The sequence below is a fragment of the Sapajus apella genome, unplaced genomic scaffold, assembly GCF_009761245.1.
Source record: "Sapajus apella isolate SASKATOON/1434 unplaced genomic scaffold, GSC_monkey_1.0 scaffold12, whole genome shotgun sequence".
Taxonomy (NCBI): domain Eukaryota; kingdom Metazoa; phylum Chordata; class Mammalia; order Primates; family Cebidae; genus Sapajus; species Sapajus apella.
Genome location: NW_022436952.1, coordinates 4,072,957 through 4,095,786, shown reverse-complemented (window position 1 = coordinate 4,095,786; position 22,830 = coordinate 4,072,957). Strand labels below are relative to the sequence as shown.

Here is a 22,830-nt window from a genome sequence, read left to right as displayed (position 1 = left end):
ACCTCTGCCTGGGAATGAAGGACTTGCTCAGTAAAATGAGGTCGAAGAGGGTGGAGAGGGGTAGGGTCCCCGTCACCACTGTTCTGAACCCTCAGCTCAGTCCGGGCCCGAGATGGCCCCACAGGTGCACACGGGGTTTCAGGCACTGCAGGTGGAGGTGAAGGAATTGCTGCGGTGCACAAGGGCCAGACCCGGGCCGCAGAGCTTCTGCGGAGAGAATGACAGGAGGGGCGGGGTGGAGGCGGTGCTGGGGCGGTGGGGGCGGGGCTGAGGAGGCGGGGCCGGAGGGCGGTGGGCTTACGTGTGAGGGCGGGGCTAGGGCAGAGGCGGGGTTGGGGTGATGAGGGGCAGCTGGGGCTTTGAGGACCGGGCTTGGGCGGACCTAGGGCTGAGGCGGTGAGGGCGGAGCTGGTGCGGAGGTGGGGCTGAGGCGGTGAAGGCGGGGCTGGAGCGAAGTGGGCGGAATTGCGGGCTGCCAGGCAGAGGTGGCGATGGAGTTCAGGGGGCGGGGCTGGGTGGTGACAGCAGGACTACTAGGGGCGAGAGGCGGGGCGTAAGGTCGCAGGGGGCGGGGCAGATTGCCCAGGGGCGGGGGCGGGATCTGGGACAGGGCTCAAGTGCTGAGAAACACACTTCGAGCGCCGGAAGACCGAGCCCGGGTTAGCGGGTAAGACGGATGGTGGGGGATGATAGGCTGGGCTTAAGATTGCTGAGGGCGGAGCTACAAGCTGGTAAGACCAGAGGAGGGCTGGATGGGGCGTGATCGGCCTCCTCCCCAGAGATCTTAGCCCACCTGAGGAGGCTTCTTCCTGGGGAAAGAGACTGGGCTCTTGCCCTGATGGAATGGCCATTCTGAGCGTGAAGACCTGCGTCCCCTCCTTCAGGAAGCTCGCTGTCTAATTGCCTGGGGATCATCACTTCCCATCTCTCTGCCAGGTTGATCTAGTCCTGGATCTACAGAGGGAGGACTGGGGGTAGGAACAGAGTCTCTGAATGGCTGCAGGACTGCAGGAGACTTCAGCAACCTCAACTCCATGCTGAGGGAACATTCTGTACCTGCTGGGGGCTCTGTGTGGTGAGGGTCAGGAATGAGGGTGAAGGCCATCCCTGATGTGCCAGGCCTACTAAGTTAGGCCCAATGGTACCAAGCAAGACCTACCACAAAATTTACGGGTCCCAGTGCAAAATGAAAATGCAGGACTCCTTGTTATAAAAGTTATTAAGAATTATATTTGGCCTGATGCGGTGGCTCACACCTGGAATCCCAGCACTTTGGGAGGCCAAGGGGAGGCGGATCACCTGAGGTCAATGGTTCAACACCAGCCTGGCCAATATGGTGAAACCCCATCTCTACTAAAAGTACAAAATTAGCCAGGCATGGTGGCACACCCCTGTAATTCCAGCTACTTGGGAGGCTGGGGCAGGAGAATCACTCGAACCCAGGGGGGCAGAGTTTGCAGTGAACCGAGATCACGCCACTGCACTCCAGCCTAGGCAACAGAGCAAAACTCTATCTCAAAAATAAATAAATAAATAAATTTTACTGCAGATCACTTCTGAAGTTGGTGGCTCCCTAAATGCAAAGCATCCTGTGATGTTTTTTCTCCACTGTGCAGATGGAAACTATCCTGGACTAGAATTTCTTCCAGGGGAAGGTGGGGCCCTTCTGTCTTTACTTTGAGCTACTTTGAGGTGAGGAGCTGGAAGTGGTCAGGCCCTGATGGGACTCTGTGGCCTTGACATACAAGGAGACCAAGGAGACAGACCCTCCTCACACCTGGGAGCCAAATGCCTTGACCCCACTCTGTGTCCTGTAAGCCAGCCTCTCCATATTTCGGGTGCTGGCCAACAACAGCTGGCTCTCCAGATACTTTCTGCATCAGGGATCCCCAGCCCTGCCCGCCCATGGCTAGGGAAGACAGGGTGGGGCTTGAGGACAAGCCTGGGGGAGCTGGTGAAAATACAGAGAAGCGGCTAGGCACGGTGGCTCTCACCAGTAATCTCAGCACTTTGGAAGGCCGAAGTGAGTGGATCACCTGAGATCAGGAGTTCAAGACCAGCGTAGCCAACACAGTGAAACCCCATCTCTACTGAAAATGCAACAATTAGCTGGGTGTGGGTGGCGGGCGCCTGTAATCTCTACTACTAGGGAGGCTGAGGCAGGAGAATCACGTGAACCCGGGAGGCAGAGGTTATAGTGAGCCAAGATTGCACTTCAGCCTAGACGACAGGAACAAAGCTCCATCTCAAACAAAACAAAACAACAACAACAAAAAATAAAAAACGGGAAAATAAGGAAAAACGAGTAAGGAAACAATGCTCTGCCACAATGTCGTGTCTGTCTGCAGTGCACTCTATAAGTCAGAGAGACAGGAAGGGGCCCACGGGGCAGGTGGCTGGGGCTTCCTCTCCTAAGTCAATTCCCTCTCCTCATCCCTATCTCCTAGCAACCCCACACAATCACAAGCTTGGTCCCCAAATCAGGGGTGATTATTGTCCATCATTACCTTGATTAACCACCAGAGGGAGGTAGAGAGCAAAGTTTACCACCTGCCTGAGCTGCTCGCACCCCTTGGCCTCCTGCCTCAGCATTCTCTTTTAATTGGCCTGAAGAGATCTTACAAGGCGGTCTAACTTAAATATCCATCAGCGCAACTTAAATTCTGCCACAGGCCAGGCGCAGTGGCTCACGCCTGTAACCCCAGCGCTTTGGGAGACTGAGGCAGGAGGACTGCTTGAGCCCAGGAGTTCAAGACCAGCCCGAGCAATACAGGAAGACCTCTTTCTCTACAAAAAATTAAAAACTTAGCCAGGTATGGCCGGGTGTGGTGGCCCATGCCTGTAATCCCAATACTTTGGGAGGCTGAAGAGGGCAGATCACCTGAGGTCAGGAGTTCCAGACCAGCCTGGCCAACATGGTGAAACCCCGTCTCTACTAAAAATACAAAAAAATAGCCAGGCGTGGTGGTGCATGCTTGTAATCACAGCTATTCGGGAGACTAAGGTAGGAGAATCACTTGAACCCGGGAGGTGGAGGTTGCAGTGAGCCGAGATCGCACCTTTGCACTCCAGCCTGAGTGACAAGAGTGAGACTCCATCTCAAAAACAAAAACAAAAAAGTTTGCCATGCATGGTGATGCATGCCTTGTAGTCCCAGCTACTGGGAGCAGGGAAGGGGTGCTGAGATTAGAGAATCCCATAAGCCCAGGAAGTCAAGGCTGCAGTGAGCTTTGATTGCACCACTGCACTCCAGCCTGGGCAATAGAGTGAGACCCTGTCTCAAAAATGTAAAAGAAAAAGAAAAAAAGGCAGCCAGGTGCGGTGGCTCACACCTGTAATCCCAACACTTTCTGAGGCCAAGGCGGGTGAATCACCTGAGGTCAAGAGTTCGAGACCAGCCTGGCTAATATGGTGAAACCCCGTCTCTACCAAAAATACAAAAATTAGTTGGGAGCAGTGGCGTGCACCTGTAATCCCAGCTACTTGGGAGGGTTAGGTAGGAAAATCTCTTGAACCCAGGAGGCAGAGGCTGCAGTGAGCAGAGATTGTGCCACTGCACGCCAGCCTGGGAGACAGAGTGAGACTCCATCTCAAAAAAAGAAAAGAAAGGAAAGGAAAGGAAGGAAGAAGGAAGGAAGGAAGAGAGAGAGAGAGACAGAGAGAGAGAGAGGCAGGGCACCCTGGATGGGAGGAAGGAGCAGCACCAAGACAAGGCTACATGTGGATATTTTCGTTCCAAAAGCACAAAAGCTTCACCCTGGCTGACCCCACCTGCCCATGTGTCTCCTCCCTGCCTGGAACCCACCAAGCCCCCTGCTTGGAACGTCATTAGGCCATCTGCGGGAATGAGGCAATGCGGTACAGGCAGGGTAGGAAGGACACCAGGAGTGTGAGGACAGGCCGGGCAGAGGGCTCTGAGATCAGAGTGAAGGCAGGAGAAATGAAAGAAGCAAGACGTCCCGGTCAGAGAGCTGGCTAGATGGGCTTTGCGGGTCCTTGGGGAGAGCAGAGCCATGTGTGGCTTTTCAAAGCCACTGTTCCCGAGATCTTTTCAGAACCACTAGACTAGGAAACTTGGCCTGCAGCCCATGAGAGGAGGGTCATCACTGGAAAGAAACTCCCAAAAGTCTAACCGAGGCTATGCCAAGCTGGTGAGAGGGTGGGAGTGGGACCACCTTCCCCGGAGGTGATTAAGGCATAGGAGACTGCACAGCCTCAGGACTATATGCTGAAATGCAGGCTTCACATCAGTGTAGGGCGGAGAGGTACAGGAAGAGGTGGAAATCCAGGAAGCACTGGGAAAACAGACAGAGATGAAAAGGATTTAACACATACAACAAGTTTCTATGTAAATATGTATTGTGATAGGGACAAGATGACTAACGATAACCTTTTTTTCTTTTGAGATGGAGTCTCACTCTGTCACCCAGGCTGGAGTGCAGTGGCACAATCTCGGCTCACTGCAACCTCCACCTCCTGGGTTCAAGTGATTCCCCTGCCTCAGTGTGGGTGGGAGACCCCGTGGGAGACCCTGCAAGAGCCGAGGCAAGGGTCTGAAGCCTCAGCCTGTTCCCATATGAATACAGAATTAGAAAAGAATTAGAGAGGGCCGGGCATGGTGGCTCAGGCCTGAAATCCAAGCACTTTGGAGGCCAAGGCGGGCAGATCACCTGAGGTTGGGAGTTCAAGACCAGCCTGACCAACATGGTGAAACCCTGTCTTTAAAAAAAAAAAAAGAAAGAAAAAAAATAATTAGAGATATAGTTACATAGTTATTCCTATACATAATCATGAATAATCACATAGTTACCCATATGTAATCACAGAAATATATATACTCAATATAATCTTTTAATCTTACTAATGATTATTGGGTTATGAATCATGGAACTGAGGTGACATTGTGAACAAAGTGATCCTAAGGCAAGATGCTCTAAGCCCTCTGTCACGCCCGCATAAGGGCGGCTGGACGGTGCCTCAGCTGTGCAGCAGCACCAGCTCTGGGAAAGTGCCCGCTATTTAGCCACTAGGGAAGGAGATGTCCAAAATGCCCAAGACATCTCCTTCCTCGGGGGAGTTAGGAGAAAACTGCGCTTCTCCAATCTCTTGTGGCAGGCCTGACGGCTGTCAGGTAGACCCATACACATCCGGGGGTTTAACTGTCTCTATGTGATGCTGTGCTTCAGCGGTCACATTCCCTGTCCACTCTCATGCTCTGCCTCTGCACCTGGTCCCTCCTTCTCTTAAAAGATAAAATCAGTAATAGTAACATAAATCTTAATGTCTTTGTTCTTTCTTGACAAGTATGAAAAAGTGCCGTCGCATTAGGTTTTCTCCTCGCCTCGGCTACTTGAAAGTCCTGGGACCCCTATCTCCAAGACACGTGATTCACTGACCACCATTACCTCACCCTACCTACCCTTCCCCCTGCTCTGTACTCAGTAGAAGTCAGAGTGTCCAGGCACTCGGGGCCAAAGGACTCCGTGCTTTGGTTGGCAGTGGGCCCCTGGGTCCAAACTCTGTTTTCTCTTTCTCAGTGTCTTGTCTTTTATTTCCACAGTTTCTCGTCTCCACGCCTGTAGAGAGGGGCTCACAGGACCCTGTAGGACTGGAGCTGTGGAAGGAGGATGAAGTCACGGATGGCTGCAGTGAGCCGTGATCGCACCACTGCACTCCAGCCTGGTGGCAGAGCGAGGCCCTGTCTCAAAAAGGCATAGGGTGGATAAGAAGGGATGTAAACAGAGAGTGTGCGGAGAGGCAGGGCCAAGGCTTGGTTTTGTTCTTTTTTAAGATGTAGAGAAGAAATATTTGGGAGCATCTGTCAAATTGAATGAGACTTTGGGGACACAAGTGGAGTGATGACATTTTTAGGGAGTTTTCCTGAGTGTGGAACGGTCTAGTCTCATTCACCACCAGCCCCTCACAAAAACCTTCAGTAAACATGGAATTTACTCTTCACGGCATTCAGGGTTGCGTTTCTTTTTCGATGAGTGATACTGAGAGGGGCCTCCAGGTGGGAGCAGAAAGGCTCAGCTGTGTCCGGTTATACCTGCACACATGCACGGCCACATAGCCCAACACTATCAGGGCCTTGCTTGTAAGTCCCTTATTCTGTCCTCTAGGGATGTGACCATGTAGGCAAAATTTGAAATTCTTTTAAAATCCCTCCAGGCAGAGATTTAAGCTAAGAGAAGGACTTGAGTGACCTCTCGTGTGACATCTGAAAGCCCACGACAAGCACCCTGGGCTTTTCCACGAATATCACCGTGCCTCTGCCTACGGATATGCGTATGTGTGTATACAACATTCCGTGAGGAGCAGAGACGAGGAGCACTCAACAACAGAAAACCATTTGGTCTAACTCCTTCTCTGCCTACTCAGACATCTGCTTCTAGCGGTACCAGAGATATGTCCATGCAGCTAAAACAAATGGAGTGAGGCAGCGCTACGCAGGCTGACAAGCGCAGGGCTGGAGGGCAGCACTGCAGATGCTCTGCTGTCTGCTGGGATGTGTGGACAGGCAGTACTCCTCATCCCTGTGTCGCACCCGTAGACCCCACCATGAATCCGAGATGCTCCCCAATGACCATGATGATGACAGAACAGAGACATCATCCCTGGGCACTCACACTCACACACACACACACACACACACACACACACACACACTGCCTCCCTCTGCACCCCTCCCAAAGGCACCTGCCTTCCTCTCCTCTCAGCCCGCAAGCCAACCTCCAGCTGCCGCCTCTCTATCAGCCTTGGCTACCCCCACCCACGCTGGCACCTGCCTGGCAGCTCCCCATCCACCCCCTCAGCCCTCAGGAGGCCAGGGCACACGTGGAACAGGTTGATGCTGTTCTCCCGGAAGTGGAGCGGGAGGGGGGTGGGGTCACTAGGGCAGGCGGGGTCCCTGGAAGCCTCTGACCCTGCATAAAGCAGCCTGTCCTGGCAAGGGACGGTCATCCTCTCAACCTACAGACCAAGCGAGTCCTAGGCCCTCACCCCAGACCTAGCTGCCCGACAGGACCCAGCCCTGCTCCCAGGTAAGGACTTGATGACAGCAGGGGAGGCAGGGGTGTTCTAGGGACACAGGGAGATGGGTGGACCAAGAAGGGCATGGAACTCCCCTAGAGTCCAGTGGGATAAGTATTCCGATAGGCCTTGGGAGGGATGGGAGAGGCAGGCCTGTGGGCATCTGTCCGGCGAAAAGGAGCCTGCCATTGCCCAAGCCCTTCCCAGGTGCACCCAGATGGTGCCAGGAGGTTGTCCTGCCCCGTTCTGGCCTTTCCAGGAAAGAGGGTTAAAAAAAAAAAAAAAAGAAAAAGCTCCTCAAAGCTGGCAGAACAGCCCCACATACCTGTACTGTGCTTCCTGTCCCCTGCTGCTGTGACATGCCTGCGGTGGACGTGGGGTGCCTCCATGCCAGCTGGTGTGGCCTCTTCCACCCACAGGGATAACTCGGGTATGCCAATCGGCCAGAGCACCTGGACTCAGACTTCAAAGACAGAGACTTAAGATGTTGATCCTCAGCCTGGGTGCAGTGGCTCACACCTGTAAGCCCAGCACTTTGGGAGGCTCAGGCAGGTGGATCACCTGAGGCCAGGAGTTTCGGACCAGCCTGACCAACATGGGGAAACACCGTCTCTACTGAAAACACAAAAAGTAGCCAGGCATGGTGGCGGGTGCCTATAATCCCAGCTACTTGAGAGGCTGAGTCAGGAGAATCACTTGAACCCAGGAGGTGGATGGTGAGCTGAGACCGCGCCATTGCACTCCAGGCTGGGCAACAAGAATGAAACTCCGTGTCCAAAAAAATAGATGTTGACCCTCAGGCTTTCATGGGCCCCACATTCTCTAGGGTCCTCTCACCCTAGCACATGTCTCTCGGGGCCACATTCATTGGTTCTTTCCACACACATTTGCCAAGCTCCAACTCTGTGCCAGGCATGGTATTTGCCACTGCTGCTGCTGCAGAGGTGACTAAGGCCCATTTCCTGCCCTCTGGGAAGTCACAGGCGAGGAGGAGAGAGGGTCAGGTGAGCAGATTGTAACAACAGGAAGGGCAGGTGTTCGGCAGAGTGCTTTGGGAACACAGGTACAGTCACCAGCTGGCTGGAGGAGTGAGGGAAGAGGTCACAGGAGGTGACCTGAATTGCGTGTTAGAGGACGACTAGGGGTTGTTCAGATGCGGAAGGGGGTATTATTGTAAGCAGAGGAGGCAGAGGGAAAGAGCATCGAAATGCCTGGATCCTGGCCAGGCGCAGCGGCTCACGCCTGTAATCCCAGCACTTTGGGAGGCCAAGGAGGGCGGATCACTTAAGATCAGGAGTTTGAGACCAGCATGCCCAACATGGTGAAACCCCATCCCTATTAAAAATACAAACATTAGCCAGGCATGGTAGCACATGCCTGTAGTCCCAGCTACTTGGGAGGCTGAGGCAGGAGAATCACTTGAATCCGAGAGGTGGAGGTTGCAGGGAGCAGAGATGGCACAACTGCACTCCAGCCTGGGCGACAGTGAGACTCTGTCTCAAAAAAAGAAAAAAAGTCTGGATCTAGGCATCCCAGGGGCTGTGAGAAGAGAGTGTTTCTACTCATACCTGTGAGCTGGGAGGCACGCACGAGGAAAGAACAGGTGCAGGGACGTGTGCCCCACACACAGAGAGGGCAACTGGGGCAGGTGAACAGCTCGGCCGCCCAGGTCCTTAGTGCCAGCAGCACCTCCTTCCCTCCCCTGTGTCCTCAGACCCTGGCTACTGCTAGTCTCTGGAGTGAGGAAGCTTTACTTCCATTGCTAAATGAATGCTCTAGATAAGGCACAGTGGCTCACACCTGTCATCCCAGCACTTCAGGAGGCCGAGGTGGGAGGATCACTTGAGCCAGGAGTTTGAGACCAGCCTGGGAAACATAACAAAACCCTGTCTCTACAAAAAAGACATTTTAAAAATTAGCTAAGTGTGTGACTGCAGTCCCAGCTACTCAGGAGGCTGAAGTGGGGGGACTGATCAAGCCTTGGCGGTCAAGGCTGCAGTGAGCTGTGATCACGCCACTGCCCTCCAGCCTGGGCAACAGAGTAAGACCCTGTCTCGGAAGACAAAAGAAGGGAAGAGGAGGGGAGGGGAGGGGAGGAAGGGGGAGGGGGAGGGGGGAGAAGAAAGGGGAGGGGGAAAGAAAGAAAGAGAAAGACATGCTCCAGCTGGGCTCCCTGGCAGTGAAGAAAATGAGCGTGGGGTGAGAAAAGGGCCTTGACAAAGAAAAGGGAGGTGTGGCTTTGCTGGCCATCTATGGAACTTTGAGGCAACTGTTTCAACTCTCCAGCCCTAGGTTCGTCATCATAAAATGCAGACTCCGTTGGTTCTTTCCAGCTATGGCAGGAGACAATCTAGGCATCTCTGCAGGGGCCTAGCTCATGTCCCGGGCTCCTCAGCAGCCGCCTTGACACTCTCCTGTCTCCCCATCTCCACAGAGACCATGACCATGTTTGAAAATGTCACCCGGGCCCTCACCAGACAGCTGAACCCTCGAGGGGACCTGACACCCCTTGACAGCCTCATCGACTTCAAGCGCTTCCATCCCTTCTGTCTGGTGCTGAGGAAGAGGAAGAGCACGCTTTTCTGGGGGGCCCGGTATGTCCGCACTGACTACACGCTCCTGGATGTGCTTGAGCCCGGCAGCTCACCTTCAGGTCAGCCTCGAGCAGGGCCGGGAACGGAGGGATACTGAGGGGCAGGGGCTGGGCACCTGGCCTGTGAGGAGGACCTCAAAGCTCCCTCTGGCCAGAGGTGGTTAGATGTCATCTAGCCCAAAGCTATCATCTGGAGCTGAGGAGGCCAGGAGTCGGGGGTACCTCTCAGCTTAGCCTTTTTTTTTTTGGAGGCAGAGTCTCACTCTATCCCCCAGGTTGAGTGCAGTGGCGCGATCTCAGCTCACTGCAACCTCTGCCTTCCGAATTCAAGTGATTCTCCTGCCTCAGCCTCCCAGGTAGCTGAGATTAAAGGCACCTGTCATCACCTGCAGCTAATTTTTGTATTTTTAGTAGAGATGGGGTTTTGCCATGTTGCCCAGGCTGGGTCTCAAACTTCTGGGCTCAAGCAATCCTTCCATCTTGGTCTCCCAAAATGCTGGGATTATAGATGTGAGTTACCACGCCCAGCCAGCCCAGCCCCTTTCATCTTTTCCCTCCTGCAGACCCAACAGACACTGGGAATTTTGGCTTTAAGAATATGCTGGACACCCGAGTGGAGGGAGAAGTTGACGTACCAAAGACGGTGAAGGTGAAGGGAACGGCAGGGCTCTCGCAGAACAGCACTCTGGAGGTCCAGACGCTCAGTGTGGCTCCCAAGGCCCTGGAGACCTTGCAGCAGGAGAGGTGAGAGTCAGCAGGATCCAGGGGCGACTGGGAGGTGGGGGGGGGGGCAGTGTGTGGAAAGGGTGCTTTGGGCCTTGAGTTGAAAGGTAGGACCCTTGCTCTGACCTTTGCCAATGTGGTCACCACAGGGGAGCTCTTGAAGGCAACCCTTCCGGCCCATGGCTGCATCTGGGCCATTTCCTAGTCACACCTCCAGGTCTGCCACTGCCTCCAGGACCACCTCCCCACTATCACACATGCACAGGGAGGACTACGTCCACACCAGCTTGCTGTGTGATCTTGGAAAAGTCACTTCTCTTGGGACCTCAGTTTTTTTTCTGCAAAATGATGGGATTGGATGATCATCTCTAAGGCTCCTTCTAACTCTAAGACTATGCGATACACTAGAAAGAGGAGGGATGGGTCTTAACCGCCCCCAGCTGAGGCCTGAGCGCTGTGTTCTGCTCCCATAAATGAAGCCTCCTGCCTGGCCCCAGTACACACTAGGCACGCCCTCGGGAATGCTGCCCCACAGCACAAGGGTGTGGCAGGTGCCACCTTGATCCCGGGCACCATGGATGTTTGGCTTGACACGGGAACTGGCTTTTAAGTAGTTAAGTAGTGGTTGAAAGAAGGAGGTAAGGACTGGGAAGGTCAGAAGGAAGGGCTGGGGTAGTCATCTAGCAAGCATGTATATAGTAAAGCACTCTATTACGGGCTTGGGTGCACCTAGAACATCTTTGTCCAAGAACCTTGCAATCTAGGAAGGTGAAAAATTTTAAAATCTATGCAGGCTGGGTGCAGTGGCTCACACCTGAAATCCCAGCACTTTGGGAGGCTGAGGCAGGCGGATCATGAGGTCAGGAGTTCAAGACCAGCCTGACCAGCATGGTGAAATCCCGTCTCTACTAAAAATACAAAAATTAACTGGGCCTGGTGCACGTACCTGGAATCCCAGCTACTCAAGGGGCTGAGACAGAAGAATTGCTTGAACCAGGAAGGCAGAGGTTGCGGTGAACCAAGATTGTGCCACTGCACTCCAGCCTGGGCGAAAGAGCAAGAGTCCATCTCAAAAACAAACCAACAAACAAAGCCTGTGCAGCAGTAATTATAATTATAATCCAAGCCAGGAAGTGGTTAGTGCTGTAGGAATGGTTTGACTGAGTCTTGCGGCAGGTCAAAGGGACTTCTGGTTGGAGAAATAAGGGACGATCTCATAGACATGGCAGCCTCTGTTCTGGGCCTTGAAAGATGAGCAGAAATTGGGCACGCAGGGTTGGGAGAAGGGTATTATCAAGGCACACAGGTGCAATCTCAACCACCAGGGGCCAGCATGGCAGGGGCAGATGAGGTGTGAGTAGAACGAGCAGGAAATGCAGGGTCAACCCAAACTACGGAGGAGCCAAGTGGCAGGTCCAGGAGATTGAATTGTTCTGTAGGCATCAGGAAGGCCCTGAAAATGCTGTGATGTGTCCCATGACTAATCCAGCCAGATGGAGGAAGTGTGTCAGATAGGGGAAGAGGGACAGGGGTTGGAAGCAGTCAGACCAGGCAAGATACTGTTTTTTTTCTTTTTTTTTTTTTTTTTTTTGAGACAGAATGTTGCTCTGTCACCCAGGCTGGAGTGCAGTGGTGCAATCTTGGCTCATTATAGCCTCCGCCTCCCTGGTTCAAGCGAATCTCCTGCCTCAGCCTCCAGAGTAGCTGGGATTACAAGTGCCCGTCACCACACCCAGCTAATTTTTGTATTTTTGGAAGAGACGGGGTTTCAGCACATTAGCCAGGCTGGTCTTAAACTCCTGACCTCAGGTGATCCACCCACCTCGGCTTCCCAAAGTGCTGGGATTACAGGTGTGAGTCACCGCACCCAGCCAAGACACTGTTTATTCTATCCCACGAGCAATGTAAACTGAGGACCCGAGCTGAGGAAGAGGGATAGGAGTGAAGAGGAAGGAATGGAGCAGGGCATATTAACAAGGGCCGTAGAATGGCCTGGACTTGGTAGCTGATTGCAGGATGAGGGAAAGGGTTTTGTCAAAGGTGACTGTGAGATTTGACTCAGGTTGCGATGTTATAGGACATTAAAGGTACCATTACCAGTGACAAACAGGAAGACAGAGGTTAGAGGTAGATTTGGAGATTGTGAGTTCCTTTTGGATGTTTTGAGTTTCTGGCTCTGCTGAGACATCAGCTGAGAATGTTTACCAGGTGGTTGGAAATAAGGTCCTTGAGCTCAGGAAAGAGGTCAAGGTGAAGATACACACGGGGTAATCAGTGATATAAAGATGAAAACTGTAGGGGCCGGGGGAGGAGATTCACTCTATCATCTCAACACTTCAGGTAGCCGAGGCAGGAGGATTGCTTGAGCCCAGGAGTTCGAACCAGCCTGGGCAAGATAATGAAACCCTCATCACTACAAAAAATGCAAATATTAGCCAGGCGTGGTGGTGTGCCTATAGTCCTAGCTATTGAGGAGGTTGAGGCAAGAGGATCACTTGAACCCAGGAGTTCAAGGCTGCAGTGAGTTACGATCGAGCCACTGCACTTCAGCCTGGGCAACCGAGTGAGACCTTAAAAAAAAAAAAACACTGTAGGAGTGAGTTGGGCGTTTCAGAGGGAGTTGAGAAAACAGGACTGAGAACAGAATCTTACAGAACATAAAATTGTAGAGAACCAAATAAAATGGAAAATGAGGTGCAGACAGAATGGATAAGATTTAGAAGCTAGAAGCACTGGAGTTGAACCAGGGTGGTACAGCGTGACTGCAAGCCAAGGGAAGCCAGCGTTGCTCTGAGGGTTTGGGCAGCAGGATTGAGTATTGCACAGAGTTAGGCAAGGTCATTGAGACTGACAGGTAAGAGGTCATTGTAATCTCAGCTGAGAAGGAAATAAAAGGCAAACTATAAAGCATTTAGGCAGACTAGGGCCAGACACACTGGCTCACGCCTGTAATCCCAGCACTTTGGGAGGCCGAGGCGGGCGGATCACAAGGTCAGGACTGAGACCATCCTGGCTAATATGGTGAAGCCCTGTCTCTACTAAAAATACAAAAAAATAGCCGGGCGTGGTGGCACCCTCCTGTAGTCCCAGTTACTCGGGAGGCTGATGCAGGAGAATCACTTAAACCCAGGAGGCAGAGGGAGCAGTGAGCCGAGATCGAGCCCCTGGATTCCAGCCTGGTGACAGAGCGAGACTCCATCTAAGAAAGAAAGAAAGAAAGAAAGAAGGAAAGAAGGAAGGAAGGAAGGATGGCAGGCAAGAAAGAAAGAGAGAAAGAGAAAAAGAAGGAAGGAAGGAAGGAAGGAAAGAAAGAGAGAGAGAGAAAGAAAGAAAGAAAGAGGCCAGGTGCGGTGGCTCACACCTATAATCCCAGCACTTTGGGAGGCCGAGGCGGGTGGATCACAAGGTCAAGAGATCGAGACCATCCTGGTCAACGTGGTGAAACCCTGTCTCTACTAAAAATACAAAAATTAGCTGGGCATGGTGGTGCGTGCCTGTAGTCCCAGCTACTCGGGAGGCTGAGGCAGGAGAATTGCCTGAACCCAGGAGGCGGAGGTTGTGGTGAGCTGAGATCGGGCCATTGCATTCCAGCCTGGGTAACAAGAGCGAAACACAAAAAAAAAAAAAAAAAAAAGAAAGAAAGAAAGAAAGAGAATTTAGGTGGACTGGGCACGGTGGCCCACATCTGTAATCCCAGCTATATTTGGGAGGCTGAGGCAGGAGAATCACTTGAACCCAGGAGGCAGAGGTTGCAGTGAGCCAAGATCATGCCACTGCACTCCAGTCTAGGCCATAGAGTGAGTGATACTCTATCTAAAAAAAAAAAAAAAAAGAATTTAGGAGTAGGGGTGGGCATATCTTTTGATATATTTGCCAATGAAATGAGGGGAAAAATAGGGTAGTAATTTGAGAGAGCAGCGTGATCAAAGCAAACAAATTTGTTAGGATTCAGACACGTTTATATATGGAAGCAGACAGGAGGAGCAAGTAGAGAAGAGAAACTGGCGTTAGCAAGAGAGCGAGAGACATGGAGAGAAAGGGTCCCAGAGAGATGAATGGGGAGGAAACAGGGAAGCATCTACCTCTGAACCAGAGGAAAAGGGGGTAAGAAGCACCTGAGAGGCCCTATTCCCGGCCAGGTGCTGGCCCAGATAATTACCCAGTTTATCTCTGAGCAACCCAGGATGTCAGCATCATTACACTCACTTCATAGATGGGGCAGCTAAGACTCAGAGAAGCTGCCCTGCCAGTAAGCAGGAGACCTGGGTTTCGCCCTCAGCCCTGGTCCAGAATCCTCACTCACTCCTTCCCTGCCACCACAATGTCTAGCTCCTGGGAATGATAGAAGAAAAGAGGAGGGTGTGGCACAGGCAGGAAGAAGCTCTGAACGGGTTCCCTTATGTTTCTCCTGCCACAGGAAGCTGGCAGCAGATCACCCATTCCTGAAAGAGGTTCGAGATCAAGGCGAGAACCTGTATGTGGTGATGGAGGTGGTGGAGACGGTGCAGGAGGTCACACTGGAGCGAGCCGGCAAGGCAGAGGCCTGCTTCTCCCTCCCCTTCTTCTCCCCACTGGGGCTACAGGTTTGATTCAAACACACACACACACACACACACACACACACACACACACACACACATACATTCACACTCACACATACACATTTACATTCAGCCCCTCCCTGGAGGCTTCATTAGCTTTGCCTGATCACAGTGCGCACCCAGGATGCTGAAAAGGACCACTCCTTCCCCTGGCTCTTCAAGATTCAAACCCCAGACACACACCCCCTCCCTGGACACTGGCACCCAGTGAGGGCAGATCCCTGTGCCAGATGCCACAGGGAACTACTGGGGAAGGGGAAAGTTCCATTCATAGGTTTTCCCTCATGGTGCTCCCAATCCAAAGAGGAGACATCCTTGCTCTCAGAAAGTTCTCAGGCTCATAGAGGAGACACAGAGGTTGAAGCCCAGAGAACACAGGCTTGGAAAAGTCAATGGAAATGGGAATGCTCCACATACCTCTACCTATTGCATCTAAATATTCAAGGGATGATTTGGGATTTGGAGCCAGGAGTAGAGGTTAGTCATGGAAGGCTTCCTGTAAGAGATAAGCATGGGACAGATGACAAAGAGGAAGAAGGAACCAGGGCTTGGATGGAAGCTTTAGGGTGATGCACAGGCAGGAGATGGAGCAGGTTGGCCTGGTTTCCTTCATGCATCTGAAGCAGGAAGAGAGATACAGGTCGCCAGAGGGAAAATCAGCAGAGCCAGGCGCGATGGATCAGGCCGGTAATCCCAGCACTTTGGGATGCTGAGGCAGATCACGAGGTCAAGGGATCAAGACCATACTGGCCAACATGGTGAAACCTCGTCTCTACTAAACATACAAAAATTATACTTACCTGGCAGGGGAGATACCATGATCAAGAAGGTGGTTTTCCCAGGGCAAGGCTGTGCACTCCAGATGTGCTGACCCCTGCAATTTCCCCAAATGTGTGAAACTCGACAGCATAATTTGTGGTAGTGGGGGACTGTGTTTGCACTTTCCTCTGATTAAAAAAAAAAAAATTAGCCAGTGTGGTGGTGCAAACCTGTAGTTTCAGCTACTCGGGAGGCTGAGGCAGGAGAATGGCTTGAACCCGGAGGCGGAGGTTATAGTGAGCCAAGATCGCACCACTGCACTCACTCCAGCCTGGGCTACAGAGAAAGACTCCATCTAAATTAAAAAAAAAAAAAAAAAAAAGGAAAATCCGCAGAAATGAGTGCAAGGGCTTTGAAGTCCTTCCTCAGAGCTCAGACAAACCAGGGACACCACTGAAGGCTTCCAACTTCTTATCACCCTGAAGGCTCTTAGCCCTGACCCCACACCTCCCCCAACCAACACTCCCAATATCTCATACTAAAGATCTCCAGAGATTCACAAATTCTCATCATCTAATTCTAGGGATCTGTAAACCACAAGGAGGCTGTAACCATCCCCAAGGGCTGCGTCCTGGCTTTTCGAGTGAGACAGCTGATAGTCAAAGGCAAAGATGAGTGGGGTGAGCAGAGACCCACATATTCTCCCCGCAAGACAAGAATTACCTGCACCAATACTGAGGCACCCTGGTCCCCTCTTGTGGCAACGCCAGAGAATGAGTAGGGGCATATGTTGTACTGTGGTCCAACTGCAGCCATGGAGGCTGCTCTGGAGAGAGGGATGAAGAGGCTCCTGGGTTCTGAGCATCTCCTGGGTGCTGGGCACTATGGTCACTGGGGGAGGGGGTACAAAGATGAACAGGCATCACCTCTGCTCTCAAGACGTTGGTGGCCAAAGGAGGAAACAGACAGAGACTGGAATGGAAGGTAGAAAGTAGTGTTATCATAGTAGAGAATTTATCAAGGAAGAAAAGATTGATTCCAGCAATGGAGGCTGAAGCAGGGAATTAGATGAAGCATTTGGGGCACAAGGTCCTAGTCCTTAGCAGAGCCCTTTGGCTTGAGACTGGAGAAGGAAATGTGGGGCAGCTGGTAAGTGTCCTCCTGCCCTCTCTCTTGCCCATCACAGATATTCCACATATCTGCAATGAGAACATGCAAACCTTCCCTCCTGGAGGTAAGTGAAATTACTTACAGGCTTCCCACGTCTTCTGCCCTACTCCTGACATTATCTGCTAAAATCCTCCACCCTCTCCTAGCTTATACTATAATCCCCCAAGGAGCCTCTGCTTTTGTTTCCCAAGTCCCTAAAAATACCCAGCCTCAACTTCAGGAAAGAGAGATAGAGATGTATAAATACTGCCCCAGAGAGATGCAGAAACTGACAGGGACCGGAAGGCACAGTCAGCAGCAGAATAAGGCTGGGAGACAAGTGTGTTCCCAAATTTCGGGGGTGGATGAGCTAACATCATCTCCACGTGTTTTTATAATGATAACTGATAAAAACTGCCTTGACAACTGCTTTAGATGAAAAGGCAGAAATGGGTTTTGTGCTGACAGATGTGCATTTTTTTTCTGTCTTCAGGAAAGTCAGGAGAGGAGAAGGTCATCCGTAAGTGTTTCCTTTCATTCCACTGAAACTTTCTTGACTTAGAATTTTAAAACTCCAGTCTTTTCCTTCCCTTCTCATGGGACTGACAGAAATGGCAGAGCAAGTCTCAGAAAATAATTGTCCCCAAAACATGGCAGATATTCCAATAGCTTGGGAAAAAGCAGTGGAAAGGGGGAGTCTTTGGACCAGATACCCAGATGGTCTGATGCCTGAGACCTCTTTCCTCAAGAGGCTTAGTAGCAGCCAGGCACAGTGACTCACGCCTATAATCCCAGCACTTTGGGAGGCTGAGGCAGGAGAATCCCTTGAGCTCAGGAATTCGAGACCAGCCTGGGCAACATAGTGAGACCAGACCCTGTCTCTATTTAAAAAAAAAAAAAATTTTTTTTGTTTGTGCCCACACTGGAGTGCAATGGCCAGATCTTGGCTCACTGCAACATCTGCCTCCCAGGTTCAAGGAATACTCCTGCTTCAGACTCCCAAGTAGCTGGGATTACAGGCACCTGCCACCATGCCCCACTAATTTTTTATATTTTTAGTAGAGATGGGGTTTCACCGTGTTGGTCAGGCTGGTCTCAAACTCCTGACCTCAGATGATCTGCCCGCCTTGAACTCCCAAAGTGCTGGGATTTCACTTTTTTTTTAAGGCCAGGCACTGAGCCACTGTGCCTGACCTTAAAAAATATACTGGAGCAGATGTTTCTAAAAAAAAAAAAATTTGGCCAGATGCAGTGGCTCACACCTGTAATCCCAGTACTTTGGGAGGCCAAGACAGCCAGATCACAAGGTCAGGAGTTCAAGACCAGCCTGGCCAATATGGTGAAACCCCGTCTCTATTAAAAATATAAAAATTAGTTGAGTATGGTGGCACATACCTGTAGTCTCAGCTACTCAGGAGGCTAAGGCAAGAGAATCCCTTCAACCTGGGAGCAGAGGTTGCAGTGAGCCAAGACTGTGCCACTGCACTCCAGCCTGGATGACAGAGCAAGACTCTGTCTCAAAAAAGAAATTTTTTTTTTAAGAGTCTTAGTAGCTATAATCTGCTACACACACATATGCAACTCGGTCACCCAGCAACGAGGCCAAAGCCACTGAGTCACAGTAACACCAGGAACGAGGTAGCTGGGATCTCCCAGGAGACAGGCAGGATGTATTTCCTCATCTTCCTTAGTGTCTCATCCCCTGGTATGGCTGCCATTCTGGAGGTTTTCTTTTTTTCCTTTTTTTTTTTTTTTTTTTTTTTTTTTTCTTATTTTCTCAGTTATCCAGGCATCCGATGTTGGTAAGCAACTTTGTTTGTTTCTCGCAAGACTTTGGCATGGAGGTAGCATTAGGGTAGAGAGAGGAGAAGGCAAAGTCATTCTTCTTTGTCAACTAACTCATGAGAAGGGAATACAGACCTTCTTTCTCTACCTTTGGCTGGAATCTTAGAGAAAGAGAAGTCAATTGTGTACTGATGTGGGATGTGGCCTAGAATCTCAGGAAAATTCACTGTTGGGTTAGATGATAGCATGCATCCTGGTCTGCCTTCTCGCCCCAACCCTCAGGCCGGGGCTGGTGGATACCCCCGTAACCACATTCCCTGGTAAAGAAAAAAGGGGCCAGGCTCAAACTGGTGAATAGGGCATGGGGACCGAAAGGGGGTGAGCATGGGAGCCCTGCAGGGAGAATGCTTACTGGAGGGCCGTGTGCCCCATTACTGTCCCCACAGGGGATGTACACGAAGGCTTCAGGACACTAAAAGAAGAAGTTCAGAGAGAGACCCAACAAGTGGAGAAGCTGAGCCGAGTGGGCCAAAGCTCCCTGCTCAGCTCCCTCAGCAAACTTCTAGGGAAGAAAAAGGAGCTACAAGACCTCGAGCTGGCGGTGAGGACCCAGTGGAAGTGGGGAAGGGTGGGAGAAGGCACATTTTGGTAAAGTTTTGGTGGGGGCGGGTATTGCAGCAGGTGGGGAGATCTGACAGTGGCAGGAGGTGGCCAGTGGCCAGGGGAGTCCATCGTAGATCCTTCCCCAAGGCCGGCCACGTGTACCCTGGCTGTCAGGCCACTGCTCCTTTCTTTGTCCCCTGGGAAAGGGCAAACATGCTCCCTCTGATGGCCAGAGAGTAGGAGGCAGGCCAGAAGGGCCATCTGCGGGAGGGGCTGGAAACTTCCCTTTCCAGAGTCCAAAACTCAGGGACCAGGGAACCCAGCAGTCCAGTACTCTTCAGGACTTGAGGCCTTGAAAAAGAAATGGGGACATGGGAGAGACTTCACACCTGTCAGGGGATTATTACGTGCTGGGCCCTGGGTTGGGACCTTTCCTATGTTATCTTCAATAGTCGCCCACCTTCCCCCACAGCTTGAAGGGGCTCTAGACAAGGGACATGAAGTGACTCTGGAGGCACTCCCAAGAGATGTCCTGCTATCAAAGGAGGCCGTGGGTGCCATCCTCTATTTTGTTGGAGCCCTAACAGGTAAGTGGGGAATAAGGTCTTCATTTATAGACCTTTTCAGTGACAGGAATGAGTCACTTGGATCAATTCCCAAATGGATGAATAAATAAATGAATGAATGACAAATTATACCATAGTTAAGTAGTTTATATCTACATTTTTATAAATTGTTTTCATGACCGGGCATGGTGGCTCACATCTATAATCCCAGCACTTTGGGAGGCTGAAGCAGGTGGATCACCTGAGGTCAAGAGTTCAAGACCAGCCTGGCCAAAATGGTGAAACCCTATCTCTACTAAAAATACAAAAATTAGCCCGGTGTGGTGGTGGGTGCCTATAATCCCAGCTACTTGGAAGGCTGAGGTGGGAGAATTGCTTGAACCCGGGAGGGGTAGGTTGCAGTGAGCTGAGATCACTCCACTGCACTCCAGCCTGGGCAATAGAGCGAGGCTCCGTCGAAAAAAAATTGGGGCCGGGCACGGTGGCTCACGCCTGTAATCCCAGCACTTTGGGAAGCCAAGGCAGGGGGATCACAAGGTCAGGAGATCGAGACCATCCTGGCCAACATGGTGAAACCCCATCTCTACTTTAAAAACACAAAAATTACCTAGGTATGGTGGCACATGCCTGTAATCTCAGCTACTTGGGAGGCTGAGGCACAAGAATCGCTTGAATCCAGGAGGCAGAGGTTGCAGTGAGCCGAGATCACACCACTGCACTCCAGCCTGGCAACAGAGTAAGACTCCGTCTCAAAAAAAAAAAAAAATTGCTTTCATTCCTAAGTATTCACTTGGTCACGTTGGATGGTCTGAAAAGACAGTCTAGTCTTGCTAATAGAGGTTGAATAATCCTAGTTTTATCAGCCACATATTTAAAATTTCTGCATATAGCTAAGCTCATCACTTCTATCTTGATAACTGTTAGATTTAATTTCAGGAAGTAACATTTTCTGATCTTGCCCCTAAAAGCGCTTCTTCCCTCCACATTTTCCAGTTTTCCACTTAGAAAAACTCCGTGACCTGGCCGGGCACGGTGGCTCACGCCTGTAATCTCAGCACTTTGGGAGGCCAAGGCGGGTGGATCACGAGGTCAGGAGTTGGAGACCAGCCTGACCAACATGGTGAAACCACATCTCTACTAAAAATACAAAAATTAGCTGGGTGTGATGGCACACGCCTGTAATCCTAGCTACTCAGGAGGCTGAGACAGGGAAATCAATTGAACCTGGGAGGTGGAGGTTGCAATGAGCCAAGACAGCACCATTGCACTCCAGCCTGGGTGACAGAGCAAGACTCTGTCTCAAAAAAAAGAAAAAAAAAAAAAAAGAACTCTGTGATCCTTCAGATGTAAACTGAAATGTTTGTTCCCTTAAGAAGCCTACCCTCTGACTCCAAGACCAAAGTGGACCCCTCAGCTATGGCTCCCTTAACACCTGTATTGTAATTACATACAATGAATGAATGCTGAAATTCTAGAAGTGCACTCTTTGGAGTCTGTAGTCCCCTCTGCACCAGTGACACATATCTTTCTCTATTTTTGTTTTTGTTTTTTTCTCCAGAGCTAAGTGAAGCCCAACAGAAGCTGCTGGTAAAATCCATGGAGAAAAAGATCCTACCCGTGCAGCTAAAGCTGGTGAGAGAAAAACAGCAGATGCTGGGGAGAGTCTGGGAGTAGCTGGAGCCAACAGAGATGTGATTTCCCCTAAGGATGGAGCCATTCTGGAGGACCCTCAACTTATCCCAGGGGCTTTTGCCCACTCCTCCTTTCTCTATATATTTCTTCTTTTTTGTTATTTCACAACAAGCACTAGAAGACTGAATTTCTGGGCAATGATATGGGTTTATCAGCCTGATCTTGGGAGAAAAGACAGAAACTCTGGCCTTGCTTATTCATAGCCAAATGTTGTGAGCAATTTTTTTTTGTTTGTTTTTGAGAAGGAGTTTTACTCTTTCTATTGTTGCCTAGGCTGGAGTGCACCACAACCTCCACCTCCTAGGTTCAAGTGATTCTCCTGCCTCAGCCTCCCAAGTAGCTGAGATTACAGCCATGCGCCACCATGCCTGGCTAATTTTGTATTTTTAGTAGAGATGGGGTTTCTCCATGTTGGTCAGGTTGCTCAAACTCCCGACCTCAGGTGATCCACCCACCTCGGCCTCCCAGAGTGCTGGGATTACAGGCGTGAGCCACCACACCCAGCCGTGAGCAAATTTTTAATGTATCTGAGTCTGTCTCAATTTGTTCCTCTGTAAAATGGGGCTATAAATCAATGTGCTGCCCTGACCCAGATGGGGTTGCAATGTAAGGTAAAGTAAGGGATTCTAATAAGGGGAATGTAACCTTCTTGGGATTTCCGTGAGTTAGAAGGAGAGAGGTTTCCAGTTCTTTTCTTTTCATGCTGCTTTGGTTCCCTCCAGGTGGAGAGCACGATGGAACAGAACTTCCTGCAGGATAAAGACGGTGTCTTCCCCCTGCAACCTGAGCTGCTCTCTTCCCTTGGGGACGAGGAGCTGACTCTCACGGAGGCCCTAGTCGGGCTGAGCGGCCTGGAAGTGCAGAGATCGGGCCCCCAGTACATGTGGGACCCAGACACCCTCCCTCGCCTCTGTGCTCTTTATGCTGGCCTCTCCCTCCTGAAGCAGCTGAGCAAGGCCTCCTAATTTGCCCTTTCCATCTCCCTTATGCTTCCCTAATGCCTTCCCAACCTCGTGGTGCTGTGTCCTTAAGGGCATTTCAGAGCCATCAGCTGAAGACAACTGAAATCTTAGCTGTTCACCCAGGATAACCAATATCCACCTGCCCAACCATCTATCACCCGCTACCCCTCCAGCTCTGCAACCCATTAGCCCAACTGCTGATGCTTAAATTTTCTAGAAGCAGCACTCAACTGTTAAAACTATGAGCCGTTTCAGCATCACAGAAAACAAAGATCAATTAATTTTCTATCCTAATCCCGCCTTATACTTCAAAAAAAAAACAAGCTTTACTGGAATTAATGGAAAATATTATGTCAGTCTTAGGA

The 22,830-nt window shown here is 51.0% G+C and overlaps 1 protein-coding gene and 1 non-coding gene across 2 annotated transcripts; both read left to right on the top strand.

Moving 5' to 3' along the window:
• Nucleotides 1-6,777: 6,777 nt before the first annotated feature.
• GSDMA (gasdermin A) lies at nt 6,778-22,830 on the top strand. Its single transcript, XM_032279800.1, has 12 exons — nt 6,778-7,043; nt 9,467-9,685; nt 10,189-10,369; nt 14,766-14,931; nt 16,292-16,388; nt 16,895-16,942; nt 17,351-17,377; nt 18,639-18,659; nt 19,089-19,243; nt 19,718-19,832; nt 21,370-21,443; nt 22,226-22,830. Exons 2-12 carry the CDS (start codon nt 9,472-9,474, stop codon nt 22,466-22,468), a joined length of 1,341 nt encoding a protein of 446 aa, XP_032135691.1. The 5' UTR covers nt 6,778-7,043; nt 9,467-9,471; the 3' UTR covers nt 22,469-22,830.
• LOC116553585 lies at nt 15,742-15,899 on the top strand. The gene has a single exon (XR_004269821.1). It is a non-coding gene; the product is annotated as a U1 spliceosomal RNA (small nuclear RNA).